The following is a 16366-nucleotide window of genomic DNA, read 5'->3' as shown; positions in this document are numbered from 1 at the left end:
TCTTCCACCACAGGCTAAAGACACACCTCTTCCAACTATACCTTGGATAAAAAATTAAAAAATAAATAAAAAACACCATATATATTTAGTAGAACTTATATGGCACTTACAGATAGCACTTTGTAGTTTGGCTTTCTTGAAGCAAATTGTACTTTGATTCTTGCTGTTCTGGGTTTGTACCCTCATGGTTGCTGTCACTTATTGTAAGTCGCTTTGGATAAAAGCATCAGCTAAATGAAATGTAATGTTCAGAGAGAGAGAGAGCGAGAGAGAGAGAGAGGGAAACTACTGCCCATTATCTGAAGTTCTTCACTTTAACTTTTAATAGCTGATAATTACAGCATTTGTGATGTTTCTGGTATGGCTACTGTACTTCCTTGTTTGTGACATATATTTAACAGATAAATATTTAAACTATGCGGAAAGAACATTGTCTCTGTATATTCTGCTGCGCGGCATGCAGATAAAATCAGCTAGATCTCGTATCTCAGAAGAGCAGCGTGACTTAACCACAGCTAAACAACAGGCAGTGCAGCTGCTATGATCTTTTAAATGGACGCGAAATTAAAAGCAAGCTGATCTGCGGCCTTTCTGTGGTGCAACAGCAGCCAGTGTGGCAGGCGAGGAAGTGCCCCTGGTCCTCCCTGATAACGCTACACCTGATGAACCAGGTTTGAATAACCGCAGCATTTCAAGAGGTCCCTGTGTGGGCTGTATTACAGGAGGTTTCTGTGGATCCAGCTTTTCTGACATTGTTGAAATGAAGCTAGCGTAAATTCAGTAAGGAAGACCTAACCTGCATATTAATCAGCTGATGTGGGTGTTCCTAAATCAGGTCTGCGCGGTCTCTTTCAGCCAATCATTCAGCACCTGTCAAACTTTAAAAATCCCTTCTCCTCTCTTCCGCAGTCAGCCGTCTTTCAGTGACGCGCATAACGCAAGCTTTCGCTCACCTAGCTTATTTCACATCGGCTTCATCTCGATGTCGGATCCTGACAATGATTATTCCCCAAGAGGTTCGGACCCACCTTCCAAGAGATCGTTCAATCCTACGGATCGTCGTTGCAGGAGCCTTCGCCGAGCGAACACGACGAGTCTCCCACGGGGAGGCCGATTTCCTCATCGCTCAGCTTCAACATCGCGGCATCATGCCACCTTCAGGCCGGCCTTCTTCTCGGCTCCGTGACCCAGCAGTTCAAGTAAACTGTCCATCGATTCTACCTGATCGCAGATTGAGCACAATCCAGCGACCCCAGCCGGGTCCCCCGCCGCGTCTGTTCGCGATCGCAAAAGTTTCAACAAGCGACTTCTTCCAAATCCCCCTCCCAAAGATAAGTATCACATCGTACTTCTTAACACTCCTGCAACCACTTTAGCTTTAGATAATATTCTGACAACCACTCTGCAGTCCCCGGTCCTCACCGTGCAGAACATTGACACTAGTCTAAAACCCTCAAACGCCGCAGCGAACATCAGCGCGCCTCCCCGATGCAACCAGGCACAGGTCACCCAGCGGCCCGGCTCCGGCTGAACGTGGCCACACACACCTCAGTCTGCTGATATTCGCACGGCTCAAATCAGAGTATTACAAGGCAAAAAACATAATCCAGTCAGCCTCATTTCGCCATCCAAAAGTGCGATAAAGCGCCAATACGGCAAATTAATCTCTGCCGCACTCAGTGAGTGCGTTCCGTGTCCAAACAGAGACCGTAGATCGGCAATTCCTCGTGCTTCAGCATTAACCTCAACACAATTTGCTTCGTCTAACCCGGGAGAGTCAACAACTTGACGCTATCTGGCGTATTCAGCGATCTAATCTGAGACACGGAAGCAACGTATTCTTTCAGAATCACAAAACCGCGCCGTGTATAAAGCATGCAATACACACCTGAATTGCCCGAATTACATCCCCTCTAATTGAGTACGCGTATGCGTGCACTTGATGGCTGTCTCGCATATCCTGAGTCCATTTGGAGCGTCAGTTGTGCACGTCCTCAGAAATTAACGCTACGCGAACACCAGATGCAATATGCACTTGAACGGCAGGGGTAGTGTAGCAGAAGGTGGGGAAGCTCACTTTGTGTCTTGTGGTGTATGATCAGTGGGCCAATCCAGCTGAGCAAATAATCAAAACGTCCTGGCGGACATTAAAAAATACTGGGTGTTTCTCCATTAATTTCTTGCATTGGTGAACGAAAGAAACATACTCGCACTGTATTGAAACGCCTTACAGACCATCTACGTGGCGCCGCTGTCTCTTTTCTGCTGTGATCTTAAAATTAACAAACAGTAACCTCCTAGAGTGTCGCATGCTTATTGTCTACGTCATGCAATTCCAGAAGTCCTACACGGTCTGATTTCTCCGGTGTGCCCTCCAGTGGTATCCTCCGGTAACACACGTAGTACATTGGCAAGTAGGTGAACAACTACGTTCGCGCCGCAGCCGGTTGTCCACGCGGACACGGGTTTAAGCAGCAAATGTATCTCAAGCTTTAGTGACATTCAATTGTCAAATCGACCCCCTCGTGTCCTCAGCGCACCGACAGGCCACAGGTGCATCATTCAAGAAGTTTCCAATTTGAAATTAACGAACTTGGAAGTTCGTACATTCCAACAGCTAGTTCTTAACCGCCACAAGACTCTCATCCCGGTCAGTGTGTCCAGGCACTCGATCCCATCCCGGATCCTACATATTCAGGACAAAAGCGATGTTTTCCGACCTCTCTGCCTGTCCTGTATCTCTCTCTAACTACGAGGCATAAGTAGACCTAGGCGGTCGACAAAGCAATAAATGAATAAGCTCGCAGGTCAAGGTGCTTGGCTTCCTAAAGTAGACATAACTGACAATTTCATAATATATCCTTCGGCGACGGTAGGAATTATGCGCCTGACTTCAGGTGCAGAGCACCAAAGAGCTGCCAAATTTTCAGCCAATTTCTGCGATGGTGGCTAAGGTTTAATGGATAAATACATGAATCTATGTCGCTCCGCTCATTTTAACACTGAGTCCTGACTGTGAGCGTCACGTCTCGTACTGAGCACAAAATGTGGATGAGTCTTCTTTGATGATGTTTAAATGCAGACTCAAACTCTGGAGCGAATCAAACAACATTAAGTTACTTCATGTTCTGATTAGGTCCTGATAACTAGTGATGAGCGTTTATTAGTTCAAGTGAGAGCAGAGAGGAGGAGGACACAGAAACTCCAGCTCTGTACAAACCAAGTGCAGCTTCTGCTCTGATCACCGAGCAGCTGTGACCAGAGAAACCCACAAACACATACAACACATTTTTGTTGCTCCTAGTATTTCACTTGATGGTCTGTTACGATGATTTATAAAATATATTAAAATAATAAATAAATAAATAAATATATATATATATATATAAATTAAATAAATAAATAATAATAATACTAAAATTAAATTAAAAACAATCTAAATTAATTAATAAATAAAATCACATTCTTCATATGTAAATTGATTCGTTCAACTCATCGTTCACATAAAAAAAAAAATAATAATAATAATAATAATTGGACCAAGGTGTAAGTGCAACAGCTGACTTATTTTCAAACTGTCAGAGACGCACGCGTGTTCCTGAGAGGTCCTGCTGTTTTCATCTGTTGGATGATTCCCCCCCGATAGTTCCCCGGAGTTCAGGTGCGTCCCTCTCCAACTAAACGCTTCAATCACTCGGTGTCCCTCAGTCCGAATTGAAATAATAAATAAAATCGTACAGCATATTCGCGACATCACAAAATCCTCCCTTGCAGCTAAAACGTCACAAAGCAGCAGCTGCTTTCCTCAGCACTTCGCGATGAGCATCATCCCTCATGAAGCCCCTTAAAATTCCATCTATGGGACACGGCATCTCGCGCAAAAAATGTGTATATAATATGCTGTTGAAAGTGCCGATCTGACCTGCATTCTGGTCCCGTCTGCACGATCACTGAAGTGATCTCACTTTCTTCAAAAAAAATACAAAAAATACAAAAAATACAATAAATAAATAAATAAAAGAAAAAAATATAAATAAATAAATACAAATAAATAAATAAATAATTTAAAAAAAAGAATAAATAAAAAAAAAGAATAAAAAAAAAAAAGCTAGTGCATCCCTCTGATTCTCTGCAGTTATTCACAAATGCACTCCATCTGTGAGTTTTGGGGATTTTCAAGGATAGTGGCTGCAAGCGCTGGCCCCTCCTTCCCAAGTTGCAACTGGTTTCTACAAAACGGACCTTCTCCTAGCCATTTGTCCTGTATTCTGTACTGGAAAAATTAACTAAGTGTGGTTGAAACCTATTTTATAGTTGAAGAGTAACTTTTGCATCCCTGTCTAAAGACTTTTATGACCTGAGCTGTTTTATGGTCTGAACTGTGTATGACCTGAAAACTGCCAGACCCTTTTGCCACTTATTTACCCTCCAAAGAACGGAATGTATGTCTGCTTATCTCCTTAGGAAACACATGTAAAATCAGTTGTTTGTGTTTAGATTCCTCTCTCTCCTGCACCTACAGAACCAGTCTGAACTGGTTCTGAGAGACAGCCTTAGTCCTCCTATATAAGATGCTTGCATTTGAGTGTCCTGCATCTTCACTCTGAGATCCTTGTGACTCTCTGTGTTGATCCTTTCTGCAGAAAGCCCCTATTAAAATACACGTGGATAACTTTGGTGTTTCCAGCCTCTTGTATTTCCAGATTTCCATCACAATTCCTCATCCCGGAAACTTCCTCTATCAAAACAAAAACATGGTTCTTTCACCAGCATAAACAAGTCTAATTAAAGCAAAACTTTTGCCTGCACTCTATTCAGCTCATGCATTCAGGATAGGAGCTGCTACTTCTTCAGCCAACCAAGGTATTTCCTCTGGTTCCGTACAACAATTGGGAAGATGATCTTCTTCTGCCTTCACTTCCTATATCCGTCCTCATATAAACGCACATCCTTTCGAATCAAAGTTTTAAAAACCTGATGGTCGGTAAATCTTGCATATAACTGGTGGTGGTCCTCACTCATTGCCTACGCGGTCTTTGTGACCCTGCTTGGTCGGAAGGACCCATACGTGCTTCGCGACGTATTGCACACTGTATTTACTTTTGGTCCAGCGGACCTTAATTTCTGTTTGTCATGCGACTTAATTTCTGTTGCGGTTGCTGTACCGATTTGCATTTCTGTTGATATTTTATTTTATTTGGTCTTGGACCTTAATTTCAGTTTGGACAAATGACCTTTTATTTAAGTCGGTCCTTGCTGACCGTTTATTAAGTTTTACATTTAGATCCTGCACTCACCACGACATTCACTTTCGGTCCAGCGGACCTTAATTGTGGGTATCAAGCAACCTAAATTTTGTTGCGGTTGCTTTACCGATATATAATTTCGTTAGCATTTTATTATTTAGTCTTAGACCTAACTTTATTTATGTCTGATAACCTTTAGTTATGTTCTACATTTTAGATCCCATATCGTACCTGCACATATGATCTTTTACTTGTTGGTCTCCAGACCTTTATCTCATATCATGTTCACTCGGGCTGCAGATGCACTCTAACGAGTCATCTCTATATTCTATCCGATAAATGTTATAACGATTGTCTGTTTTACCAAAGCATGTATTATTTTGCCTAGAATACTACAACACGAGGTAAGACTCATCATTATCTCACTCTCCTGATCTACCTTCTTCGTCTTACTTTCTTTTGGGGGTATTCCTGTTTGATGCTCTGCTCCACCCCCTTCTAATCCTGATGACAGACCCCTGATCTCACAGGGGTCTAAAATGCCAAAGACTGTAAACATTCACTTTGCTTCTGTGCATTTGTCAAATAAACATCGTTAAATTGTGAATCAAGTCTCTCCTGATTGAAATGGTGGGAGAGTTAAAAAAAATTCCCCAGGAGGTGTAGTGCCGCTCCAACAGGTTCCCTGATGGATCTGTTGATTTGGAGAAGCGGGACATGTCATTTAAACCACGCTTCATCAAAGATAACCGATCAGGAACTGAGAATACAATGTTACTTCCATTTCAATCAAACTCAGTTCCGTTTTAATCAAACTCTCATACACACACAATACTATTCTACTACTACTACTAATAATAATACATTTTCTTTATAGGCGCCTTTCAGAGCACTCAAGGTCAGCTTACACGGCAGAGATAAAAACACAACAAAAAATGTATCAAAAACATCAATAAAATAAATAAAATGAACAGTGAATAAAACATATAGTTTGCAAAATGGAAGACAATCAAACTGAATATGCCTATTTAAAAAGATGTGTTTTTAGATGAGATTTAAAAATGGAGAGTGAGTCAATGTTATGAATGTCTGGTGGTAGAGAGTTCCAGAGGTGGGGAGCAAAGCGGCTGAAGGCTCTAGATCCCATGGTTGTCAAACAGACAGGTGGTACATTGAGGTGGATGGAAGAAGAAGGTCTGAGGGTGCAGGAGGGTGTGTCAATGTGCAGGAGTTCAGAAAGGTATAGAGGAGCGAGATTGGGGATAGCCTTAAAGGTGAGGAGCAGGATCTTAAAAACAATGCAGTATTTGACCAGGAGCCAATGAAGCTGCAGGAGTGATGTGATTAATGGAGGGGGTTCTGGAAATGATACGAGTTCTGGACTAATTGAAGTTTATGAAGAAATTTGTGACGGAGACCAAAAAGAAGGGAATTACAGTAATCAATACGGGAAGAAACAAGGATGTGAACGAGAATGGCGTTGTTTGGTGTGAGGGATGGGCGGAGGCGATTCATGTTGCGTAGATGAAAGTATGCGGACTGGGTAACATTAATGATGTGAGCTTGGAAAGATTGTGTTCTGTCAAGGATGACACCCAGACTCTTAACCTGAGGGGAGGGAGAAACTAAAGAGTTGTCGATACTGGAGGGAAAGCTGTCTGATTTTGATAAGGTGGATTTCGTGCCAATAAGGAGATCTTTGTGTTTATCGTCATTGAGTTTGAGGAAATTGCAGGAGAACCAGGACTTTCCTGAAGGCAGTCAGAGAGGGAGGAAGGCGGGAGGATGGAGGTAGAATTGGTTGAAAGGTAGAGCTGGGTGTCATCTGCATAGCAATGGAAATGAATGTTAAATTTACGGAAGATATGGCTAAGAGGAAGTAAGTAGATGATAAACAGAAGGGGCCCCAGGACAGAACCCTGGGGAACACCAGTATAGACTGGAAATGGCTGGGATTTGAAAGATCTCAGTTGGAGGAACTGAGTGCGGTCAGAGAGGTATGATTTGAACCATACAAGGGTGTGATGGTGATGCCAATGGAGGCTAGTCTGTTGAGGAGTATATGGTGAGAGATGGTGTCAAAGTCTGCAGTCAGATCAAGGAGGATGAGAATGGTTAACAATCCGGAGTCAGCTGCCATGAGAAGGTCATTGGTGATTTTTACCAGGGCTGTTTCTGTACTATGGAGGGGGCGGAAACTAGACTGGAATTGTTCAAAAAGGTTACTGTCAGATAAATAGTCATGGAGTTGAGATGAAACAGTTTTTTCAAAGATTTTGGAAAGAAATTGTAGGTTAGAAATAAACTAATTTATCAGCGGATAAACACTGAATGCTGGGGAGGCTGTCAATACCACTGGAGGGAGCATTTAAATTAATGTCCTTAATGTTGTGAAATGAGATTACATGAGACAGATTTGTTTTGGATAGTAGTAGGTTGACCTTAAAAGATATCAACATATGATCAGAAATGGGGAGATCGGCTGTTGTACAGTCAAGAGGAGTAACACCAGAACAGCAAATCAAGTCCAGAATATGTCCTTTGGAGTGAGTGGGAAAAGCAATATGTTGCTTTAATTCAAAGCTGTCAAGGCGAGATGTCTCTAGTGACAGCATTGTTGATATTGTCCATATGTATATTAAAATCTCCCAGCAATATTATGTTAGGGGAGAGTGAGCATATATGGGTGAGGAAAGTAACAAATTCATTTAAAAAGTCCTTATTTAGCTTGGGTGGACGATAAACAATTGCGACCACAGTAGGGGTAGGCCCATTCAGGTGTGATACAATAGATTCAAATGAGAGAAAAGCAGGTACAGACACAGGCGAGACTTTCCAGTTCTCGTGGTAGATTATTGGGAGACCTCCCCCTCGGCTGGAGGCACGGGGCTGACAGATGTAAACAAACCTGGAGGAGTAGTTTCCTTCAGTTGTGAAAAGTCATTAGGTTGTTGCCATGTTTCAGTCAAACACAAGAAGTCAAACTTACAATCATTCAGAAGATCCTGAAGGAGATGACCCTTGCTCGTAAGTGAGCGGATGTTTAACAATCCGAAATTGACATTAGTGTGGTTGTGTTTGACGTTGACGTTAGCCGACCTAGCTAGGCTGGCTAAGACACTGTGGCCAACTTCCCGACCGGCTAGACCAGAGGAGGGCTCCGGATGGCGCAAGCAGCCACGTTTGGAGTTGGAGCCGACCCGCAAACAGGTAATGGTAGTCAGAACACACACCACAGATAATCTGATCGATAGTTGGTATGACCAAGGCAGATTACAACATTGCAAAAGTCGGTGGAGATTAATTGCAAAGTCAGTTTAAAAAACAGTGAAGCAATAAACAGAAAAGGAACCGGAGAGCAGCGGCAGCTAATCACGCTAGCGTGGTTATTTAAATTCACATGTACTATTAATGTCTCTTACATGTGCTATTATTCTGTTTCAAACATAATATTTCTGTGCAAGAGAGATCAGCGTTGTGTGTATGATAGTGAATAAAAGTGGACAGGCCAAGAGTGTAATGGTACAAGAGTATACTGGTGTGTGTGTGAGTTTATAATGCTGTGTGTGAGACCAAGTATGAATTATCTCTCATGGGGCCATAGGGCCATACCATACACATATACAACACCTATACCATATACTATACCTTATCATACCATACATATACATACGGTCATCCTGCGACCAGACGTTCTGTGGGTCGATCCCAGTCTTGGGCAAGATACTGAACCCGAAATTATTGTGCCCATAGGTGTGTGTGTGTGTGTGTGTGTGTGTGTGTGTGTGTTTGACTGACAATCACACTTATTTATTAATCGATGGTGTCTGATCATGAATCTGGATCGTTCGGGTCACTTAACCCTAATGTCCTGGGTGTGCACATCACGTCTCATCTCATGTAGTGTGGGGCAAGTGAACTGGGTGTGAACAGTATGTTGGAATGTTTTTCAATGTGTTTGAATATGTGCCTAATTAATTGTAGAACAATTAAACAAAGTCAAATCAAGTACTGTATGTGTCATTTTAACTTCTGATTAGTGTTGGTGTATATTGTGAGGATTGCATCTATAATGTGCGTCTGTCCTGATTCTGAAGCAGCGTAGGTAAAATGATAGTAGCAGAAAACGCAATACATTTTCACACCTCTACCATACATATACCATACCATATAATATATAAACCATACCATGTAGCATGAAATACTATACCATACAATACCATTCCAGATTCTATTAAAAGCTAAAGAGATAAAGTTAATCCACACTGAATAGATATTATAAAATAATACTTTCAAAGGAGGAGTGTATGGTATGGATAAAGTCTTCTATTACAGTATATGTTATTTAAAATGAAAAACAAACATGCCAAAGGTAACCTAGATGGGAATGGGAGCTTTTTGATAATCTATTGTTACAAGCAAAGCACGATGTCCCAATGATGCTATAATCCTGGGAATTTATACTTTGCCTAAGTTTATATGAACATGTCTCTTATAACAACTAACAAGGTGTAGAGAGGGATCCTTCCCAAAGTTTTCTTTTAATCAATGGTTCTCTCCAGTTAATAGTTATCCTGTGTAAATAAAGTTTAAACTCGAATTATCATAAGAAGAAGACAGCAACGAAGAAGAAATCAATAGTGACGATGTGACTTAAGTCTCAACAACTCATATGTGCAGACAGGGACACTATGGGCTACTACAATATTTATGCCTGGTTACAGAAACAGAAGTTAAGGTGATACAGTAAGTCATAATTTGTTTCTCGATAGAAATCATAGCTTTATACTTTTAATCTATCCTGATCCCAGAATATAAAAATATGATCTCAGATTCTTTGAACAGTAAAAAAGTAAGTATTTGAAAAATATCTAGTTTTTTATCGTTTTAAGGTATGTGTATCAACCCCAAGAAACCGACTAGAAGCGTCCATTGTGCAGCTAGTCATTGGCTGATCTGAATATACAAGAATATTCAGCACAGAGGCGGTGACACGCACACACTTACGCACATACATGCACAAACCCACACGCACATACGTCTAGGGCTTAGAAAGCTTGTGTATGAAATTGGTTTCCATTAGCTCCTCTGTGATTAACTTTCCATTGATGCAGCAGCATAGTCACAGGGGCAGTGACATCACGGAGTGTCCTTGATGGAGAAGCAGCACAGAGTGACCTGCTGAGGAGTTCAACAAGTGTGTGTGTAAGACAGAGAGCGAAAGAGAGACAGACAGTCTGTGTGTATGTGTGTGTGTGTCCAGAGAAAAAGAGAAGAGTGCACTTACTACATAGAGCAATGATGTGGCTGCTGTCTTCGTGGACAAATTTCTTAGTCACTGCTTCCTCCATAATCTGCTTTACCTGCACAAAAAAGACTCAATTTGTTAGAGTGTTAACAATCAGTGCCATTGTCTTTAATGTAGCTGCCACCGTCATTATTGCTTCTGTACAGGAAGGCAGTCAGTGCAGAAACACCACAGCAATTAGCACTTTGCAACAAAGCCACAGATAAAATGTTGAATTACATGCGCTGCCAAGTCCTCCTCTCTTCCAGCCCATAGGGGCAGAAATGTTCATTACTTCTCACCATGTTAGGCTGGTGGACAAAATGAACAACATACTGATGATTTGCTTTTACACTTAATAGAAAAATCTAAATGGAATTGATTTATGCTAGAATGAAAGTCTTCACCTCAATCTACCCACCGAAGTTACATGTGTCCAACAGTGGCTTTTAAAGATGCGATAATGTTATTAACAATAACAGTAGCGATGACAGCAGCAGCTTTCAATGATAGCAACAATAACCGTAATTTGATTTATAATAATGATAGTTGGTTGGGCAGTACAGGTCTGAGTCCTGCACCGGTTCAGTTTTTTTTTCCCGCACCCACCCGCACCAGCAAAACTCAGAACCAGAACCGACCCGTTACCCGCAATTACCTCTAACTCAAATCCGGACCCGCCCAGACTCATTAATATTAGACCCGCGACTCACCCGTGATTAAACACAGACGCTAAAAAGTCACTCAGTTCAAAGCGCTTCATTTTTACTTGCGACATTTAAAAATGTAGAAACAAGAATTTCAAATTATAATTAACAGCAGCTAATGTGGCAGAATCAATAAACAACCATGCCGCTATTCACTATTCTCATGCTGACGTGTCATTGCTCTTGAGAATGAGGTTGCTGTGCCGAAACAGAATATCGTCAACAGTCCCTGGTTTAAGCTGGGTTCTGCGTTCTTGAATCACAAACCCAGCCGTGGAAAAGTCTCTTTCGCTGGCTGTGCTCGAAGCCGGGATGTCGAGCACATTCCGTACGATCACTGCCAGGTTAGGAAACATTGTAGGGTGCTCATTCCACCAACACAAAACATTGAAAGGATCCTCCTTGGATGTTTTGAAATCCATGTAGAGCTAGAGTCCTCCACGTCGGCTAAGTCCTCACCTGTTGATAGGGGACGGGGTCCCTTCTCCGGGGGTGGTACACTCGGGCCCGTAGTCTTTGATGATACCAAATTTAAACATCAGACTAGGCTCTCGACGATGTGTTGTCCACAATTTGGTATTCACCACTGACTATTTTTGTCTTTATGTCATCCATTCTGATCTACTAGCTAGCAGCAAGCCTACATCGCTGTCGCATCAGTGACGTCAAAATAAAGTCTATGTGTGTGGGTCAAGCTGTGTCGCAGGCTTTAACAGTAAAACATTTTTCCAGTGGCTCATTAGACTTTTCATCACAGATATCAATTTAAAAAATAACAGCAACCACATATTTTTGTTCTCACCCGCGATCCGCCTGCATTTAGTTCACTTTTACCCGTGCCCATGAATTTACATATATATTTTTTACCCGTTACACATGGTTATTGCAGGTTACCCGGCGGGTACCCGACCCGATGCAGGACTCTTGTACAGCTTGATCTGAGCATATTACTGCCTGTAATGACAGAGAGGGAGATTATCTGATGTCAGATGCAGTCATTTTGGCACTTTGTTTGGGTGCTTTGAGACAGGCCAGCCTTGTCGTTGGAAGGTTCATAACATGTGTGCTATCTAATCTACTCCCTGTCCCAGCTGTTGAATGTTACTACACACTCTGATTAGCAAATGGAGGCATCCTGCAGGTCTGATTAAGCCACGTGTTCAACCAGCTACATTGTTCACATTGACAGATTTTGCACTTTGATTTGTTTACACATGTACTTAAGAATATCTAGCAACAAATATCACGCTTAAGCTGCACTCCACATGTTTTTTTTTGTGGGTAGACTCACACAATTGAGACAGTCTTAGTCAGTCTCCGCACCATCATCTGCATCATCAACATCTGCACCACGAACTTCAAATAAAACCACGGCATTCCTGGAAACATTCAGTCTTTGTGCTGCAGGAGGAGAGCCTGAGTGAGTTCAACAACACTGTGTTAGTGTGGTGTTTGCTTGTCTAAGTTCCTTCTCTCTACAGAACTAATTGTCGTCAGTAATTAATCCGGGAACTGCCTGTCAGCTCTATCTGGTTTGGGTGTAATTGATAAACAGGAAGAATTGAATTGCTTGGTTGTATATTAATAAAGCTCTGACAACAATATCACTCTCTCTTTCCTCCTATTATCGAGGTATTGGCCACTTTGTTTTCCAGAATTGAGCTTTTATGTGGTTTAAACTCTTACTGATTTCCTCCATGGCTTTCAGACAACAATTGACAAACCATCAACCATATAGTTAGGGGAGCAGCAGAACAGCAGAATCCTGGTGTTGCTGATACACAAACTCTTAAAATAAACCAGCTAATCGGGTGGGGGGGCGAGTTGTTGTCTCTCTCTTTTCTTTATTTCCTTTTTTTCTCTTTTTTTTTTCTTTTGCCTCAACACTCAGATATTGGATTACACAATCAAGAAACTGACTCAGTGCCATATGGATGATAGATAAGAACATGTCATCTATGAATAACATTCGTTTCATATCCTGGAATGTTAAAGGGGCAAATCGGGCAACTGAAATAAATAAGATTATGTCAAACCATCAGGATCTAAGAGGAGACGTAGTGTTTTTGCAGGAGACACATCTCCGCTGTGATGAGATTTTGCGTATTAAAAGGGGCAGGTTCAGTCATTTATATCACTCAAAGTTCAGTGCTAGAGCCAGGGGTGCTGCAATTCTAATTCGTAGTGGCATTTTATTGGAACCAGAAAACACTTTAACTGACACCACTGGTCAGTTTGTTATCATATCAGGCAGGCTGTGCAATACTCAGCTTGGTTTTGCAAGCATCTATACAGCTAACTAGGATGATGAGCAATTTATCTCCAGGCTCTTTACTTCTATTCCCAATATTGAGACCTACCACATCATCATTGGGGGGATTTCAATTTTGTACAAAATGCTGATTTAGACAGATCCTCTACCAGATCACATTCCCTTACCAACTCTGCTAAGTTACTAACTTCCATTGCGAGTGAGCTGGGCCTGTCTGATCTGTGGAGGCGTAAATTCACAGACAAAAAAACATTCTCTTTTTTTTCACACGTCCACCACTCATATTCTCAAATAGACCTTTTTCTCTGCCTGTAAGGTTCGGTCACTTGACAGTTCAACCAATGCGTCCTCCAGGTCGGATGTCAGATGATATGCCCTCGTAACAGTGAATGGTGATCTTATCCAGTCATATTGCTCTGGAGCAGTTTCCTCAGGAAAATACTTGTTAAAGTGTTCCAGGAGGGACTGAAGGTGCGTTGTGATAGACTTCTTCACTGTATTGACACTCATTCATCCAGCTCAGAAAACATATCGAGCCTACCCATTTTCACTCGCGCTGACCAGCGCTCGAGTTTCCTCTTGAATGCGCAGATTTTATCATTCATTGACAAGATGCTTGTTTTTTTCACCTTGCAGTGCCCGATTAAGTCCGTTGAGTTTTTCAGCCAGCCTTGTTAACCAGTCAGGGTCAGTGAAGTGGTCAGCGAGCTGGGATCCATGCTACATCAGAAATATGCGCACCTCGTCTCGCAGCTCATACAGGCTGCTCAGAACATTTCCCTGCGAGAGCCATCGGACTTCAGTGTGGAACAGCAGGCCCTCATGCTCTGATCCTAGTACGTTACATAGGCAAACAGTCTGATATTGAGTGGATGTGTTTTTAGCTTTAGACCCATATCACTACTAAATGTAGATTTTAGCCCTCCGCCTCCAGCATGTTTTACCAGGGATCATTTCATCAGATCAAACAGGCTTCATGTTGGGGAGACAATCCTTCCACAACAACCAAGACTTTTAAATTAAATGCACTTAGCTCCAGCACTCCAGAGTTGGTGGTGGTGAAAAATGCCATGGCTTTCTGCACCCTTGTGGCCAGGCGTCCAATTCTTTTAAACTGGAAGAACGTTTTGCCCCAATCTTATGATCGGTGGATCGAAGAGGTTCTGCATGATCTAAAGCTGGAGAGGTTAAGGTTTTCTCTTAGAGGCTCCCTGAAGAAATTTGACAATGTTTGGAACCCTTTATTGTCCCTCATAGACTCTCTGAATGTGGTACCTGAGGAGTTGGATGGCTGAGCACTGAGACAGGTTTATTTGTATTTATTTATTTATTTTCTCTGTATCCTTTGTGGGGTTTTTTCCACCTTTAATTATTCTTTATTTAATTTAACAGTTTTTTGTTTTGTTTGTTTTTCTTTCCCTCTGTGTATTTTTGCCCTTTTTTGTTGTGTCTATCACCCTGAGATAGGGCGGGAGGAAACAACCAACAAAAATGTGAGCATTGTTTCTTGGTCTTTCTCTTGTATCTTGTTCTGTACCTTTGCATGGTTAAAGAATGGTTTGATAAAGACAAATAAGTAAATGACAGGGAATTTGGTTAAAGAGTCCTTTATTAACAAATACTCTTCTTATTGGTCTGGCACTATCTGAATGAAATCTTCATCAATGCTTTGAGAGTCCTCGTTCCCAGTAATTAAAATGTTTAGTTGATCGAAGATGTACCTTTAAATAGGTCAATATCCAATACTTAAGATGTGCTGAATGAGCAGACACCACTTTCAGGTCAGTGTGAACTCTCCAGTGAGCTTTTATTCTTCTTTTTAATGCTCTCATACAGAGACTGACCACCACCCGCAGAGAGATGTGCAATTAGATCCATATACAGTATATACATACATAGAGCTGTAACTCTACCCAATTAATAAGAGTGAAAACAGCAGTTTGTCAAAGAGGTCCAATACCTTAACCTGGACTGTGAGTGGAAATGGTATGATCCTTAATTGGTGATAAAGTTTATTGGTTTGTTGTACAATGAAAGCAGGTTACTTAAATCAAGACTAGGACAAAGCCTTTAAGTGTATGGTCAATGTAGAATATTAAGGACACGGTATACGCCAAAAAGCATATTAGTGCCATCATTGTGTCCTATTTGAATGCAAATAGCCAAATCTGGAAGGGAAATTTTCACATAAATCTCTGATAGGATCAAAGTCCCATGCTTTTTCACCATTTTCCCTGAAAGGCCTGCCCAAAACCAGTCTTACTGCTCTGCAATATCTTCATACCCACAAATAACAACTTTGTCAGTCTGAGTTTGTGTTCAAACCATTATGTAGCCTAGAAATGGTTAGGATAAGTCACGATCTGTTGATTTGATTAGATATCCTTGAAGTTAGAAAAAGGGCAAACATGGTGTAGGGCACACACATTAAAAAAACTACAGATGCTGGATCGAAAACAGTATGAATGCAAATGTCAGATGAAGAATTCCCAGATTGTACTGCCATTTCTACTTTACTCCCACACAAGCTGAAGGCCATGTTCTCAAAGCAGAAGCCTCACTGCGTAAAAACTATCTCAATGGTACAAGTCACAAACATACATTTTAAAGCAGCCAAAGTTGGAAAGGAAGTGGCATTCTACCTATAGAGGACAAACTAGAAGAATCTCGTCTAACTTGGAAAGAGTCGAATAACATATAAGCCCTTTAAGATGTCAGAACCTCCAAATATTCGTCATTAATAGAAGAAAATCATAACCCCAAGTACCTCTTTAGCACTGGGGCCAGGCTGAGAGAGTCTCTATTGAGCCGTCTATTCCTTTAACTCTCACCAGTCGTCATGTTTGGGTAGTAA

At 41.5% G+C, this 16366-nt stretch overlaps 1 protein-coding gene across 3 annotated transcripts in view; it reads right to left on the bottom strand.

Moving 5' to 3' along the window:
* Positions 1-16366, bottom strand: part of sgsm2 (small G protein signaling modulator 2) — a 98874-nt gene that overhangs the window by 70489 nt on the left and 12019 nt on the right. For all 3 annotated transcript variants that reach the window (XM_034603741.1, XM_034603742.1, XM_034603743.1), the window contains exon 2: positions 10534-10609. In XM_034603741.1, the coding sequence (XP_034459632.1) occupies positions 10534-10609 (76 nt within the window). The remainder of the gene's footprint in view (positions 1-10533; positions 10610-16366) is intronic.

The sequence above is a fragment of the Hippoglossus hippoglossus genome, chromosome 13 (genome assembly GCF_009819705.1).
Source record: "Hippoglossus hippoglossus isolate fHipHip1 chromosome 13, fHipHip1.pri, whole genome shotgun sequence".
Classification (NCBI taxonomy): Eukaryota; Metazoa; Chordata; class Actinopteri; order Pleuronectiformes; family Pleuronectidae; genus Hippoglossus; species Hippoglossus hippoglossus.
The sequence above is the reverse complement of the archived record's forward strand: the minus strand, read 5'-3'. Positions and strand labels throughout refer to the sequence as shown.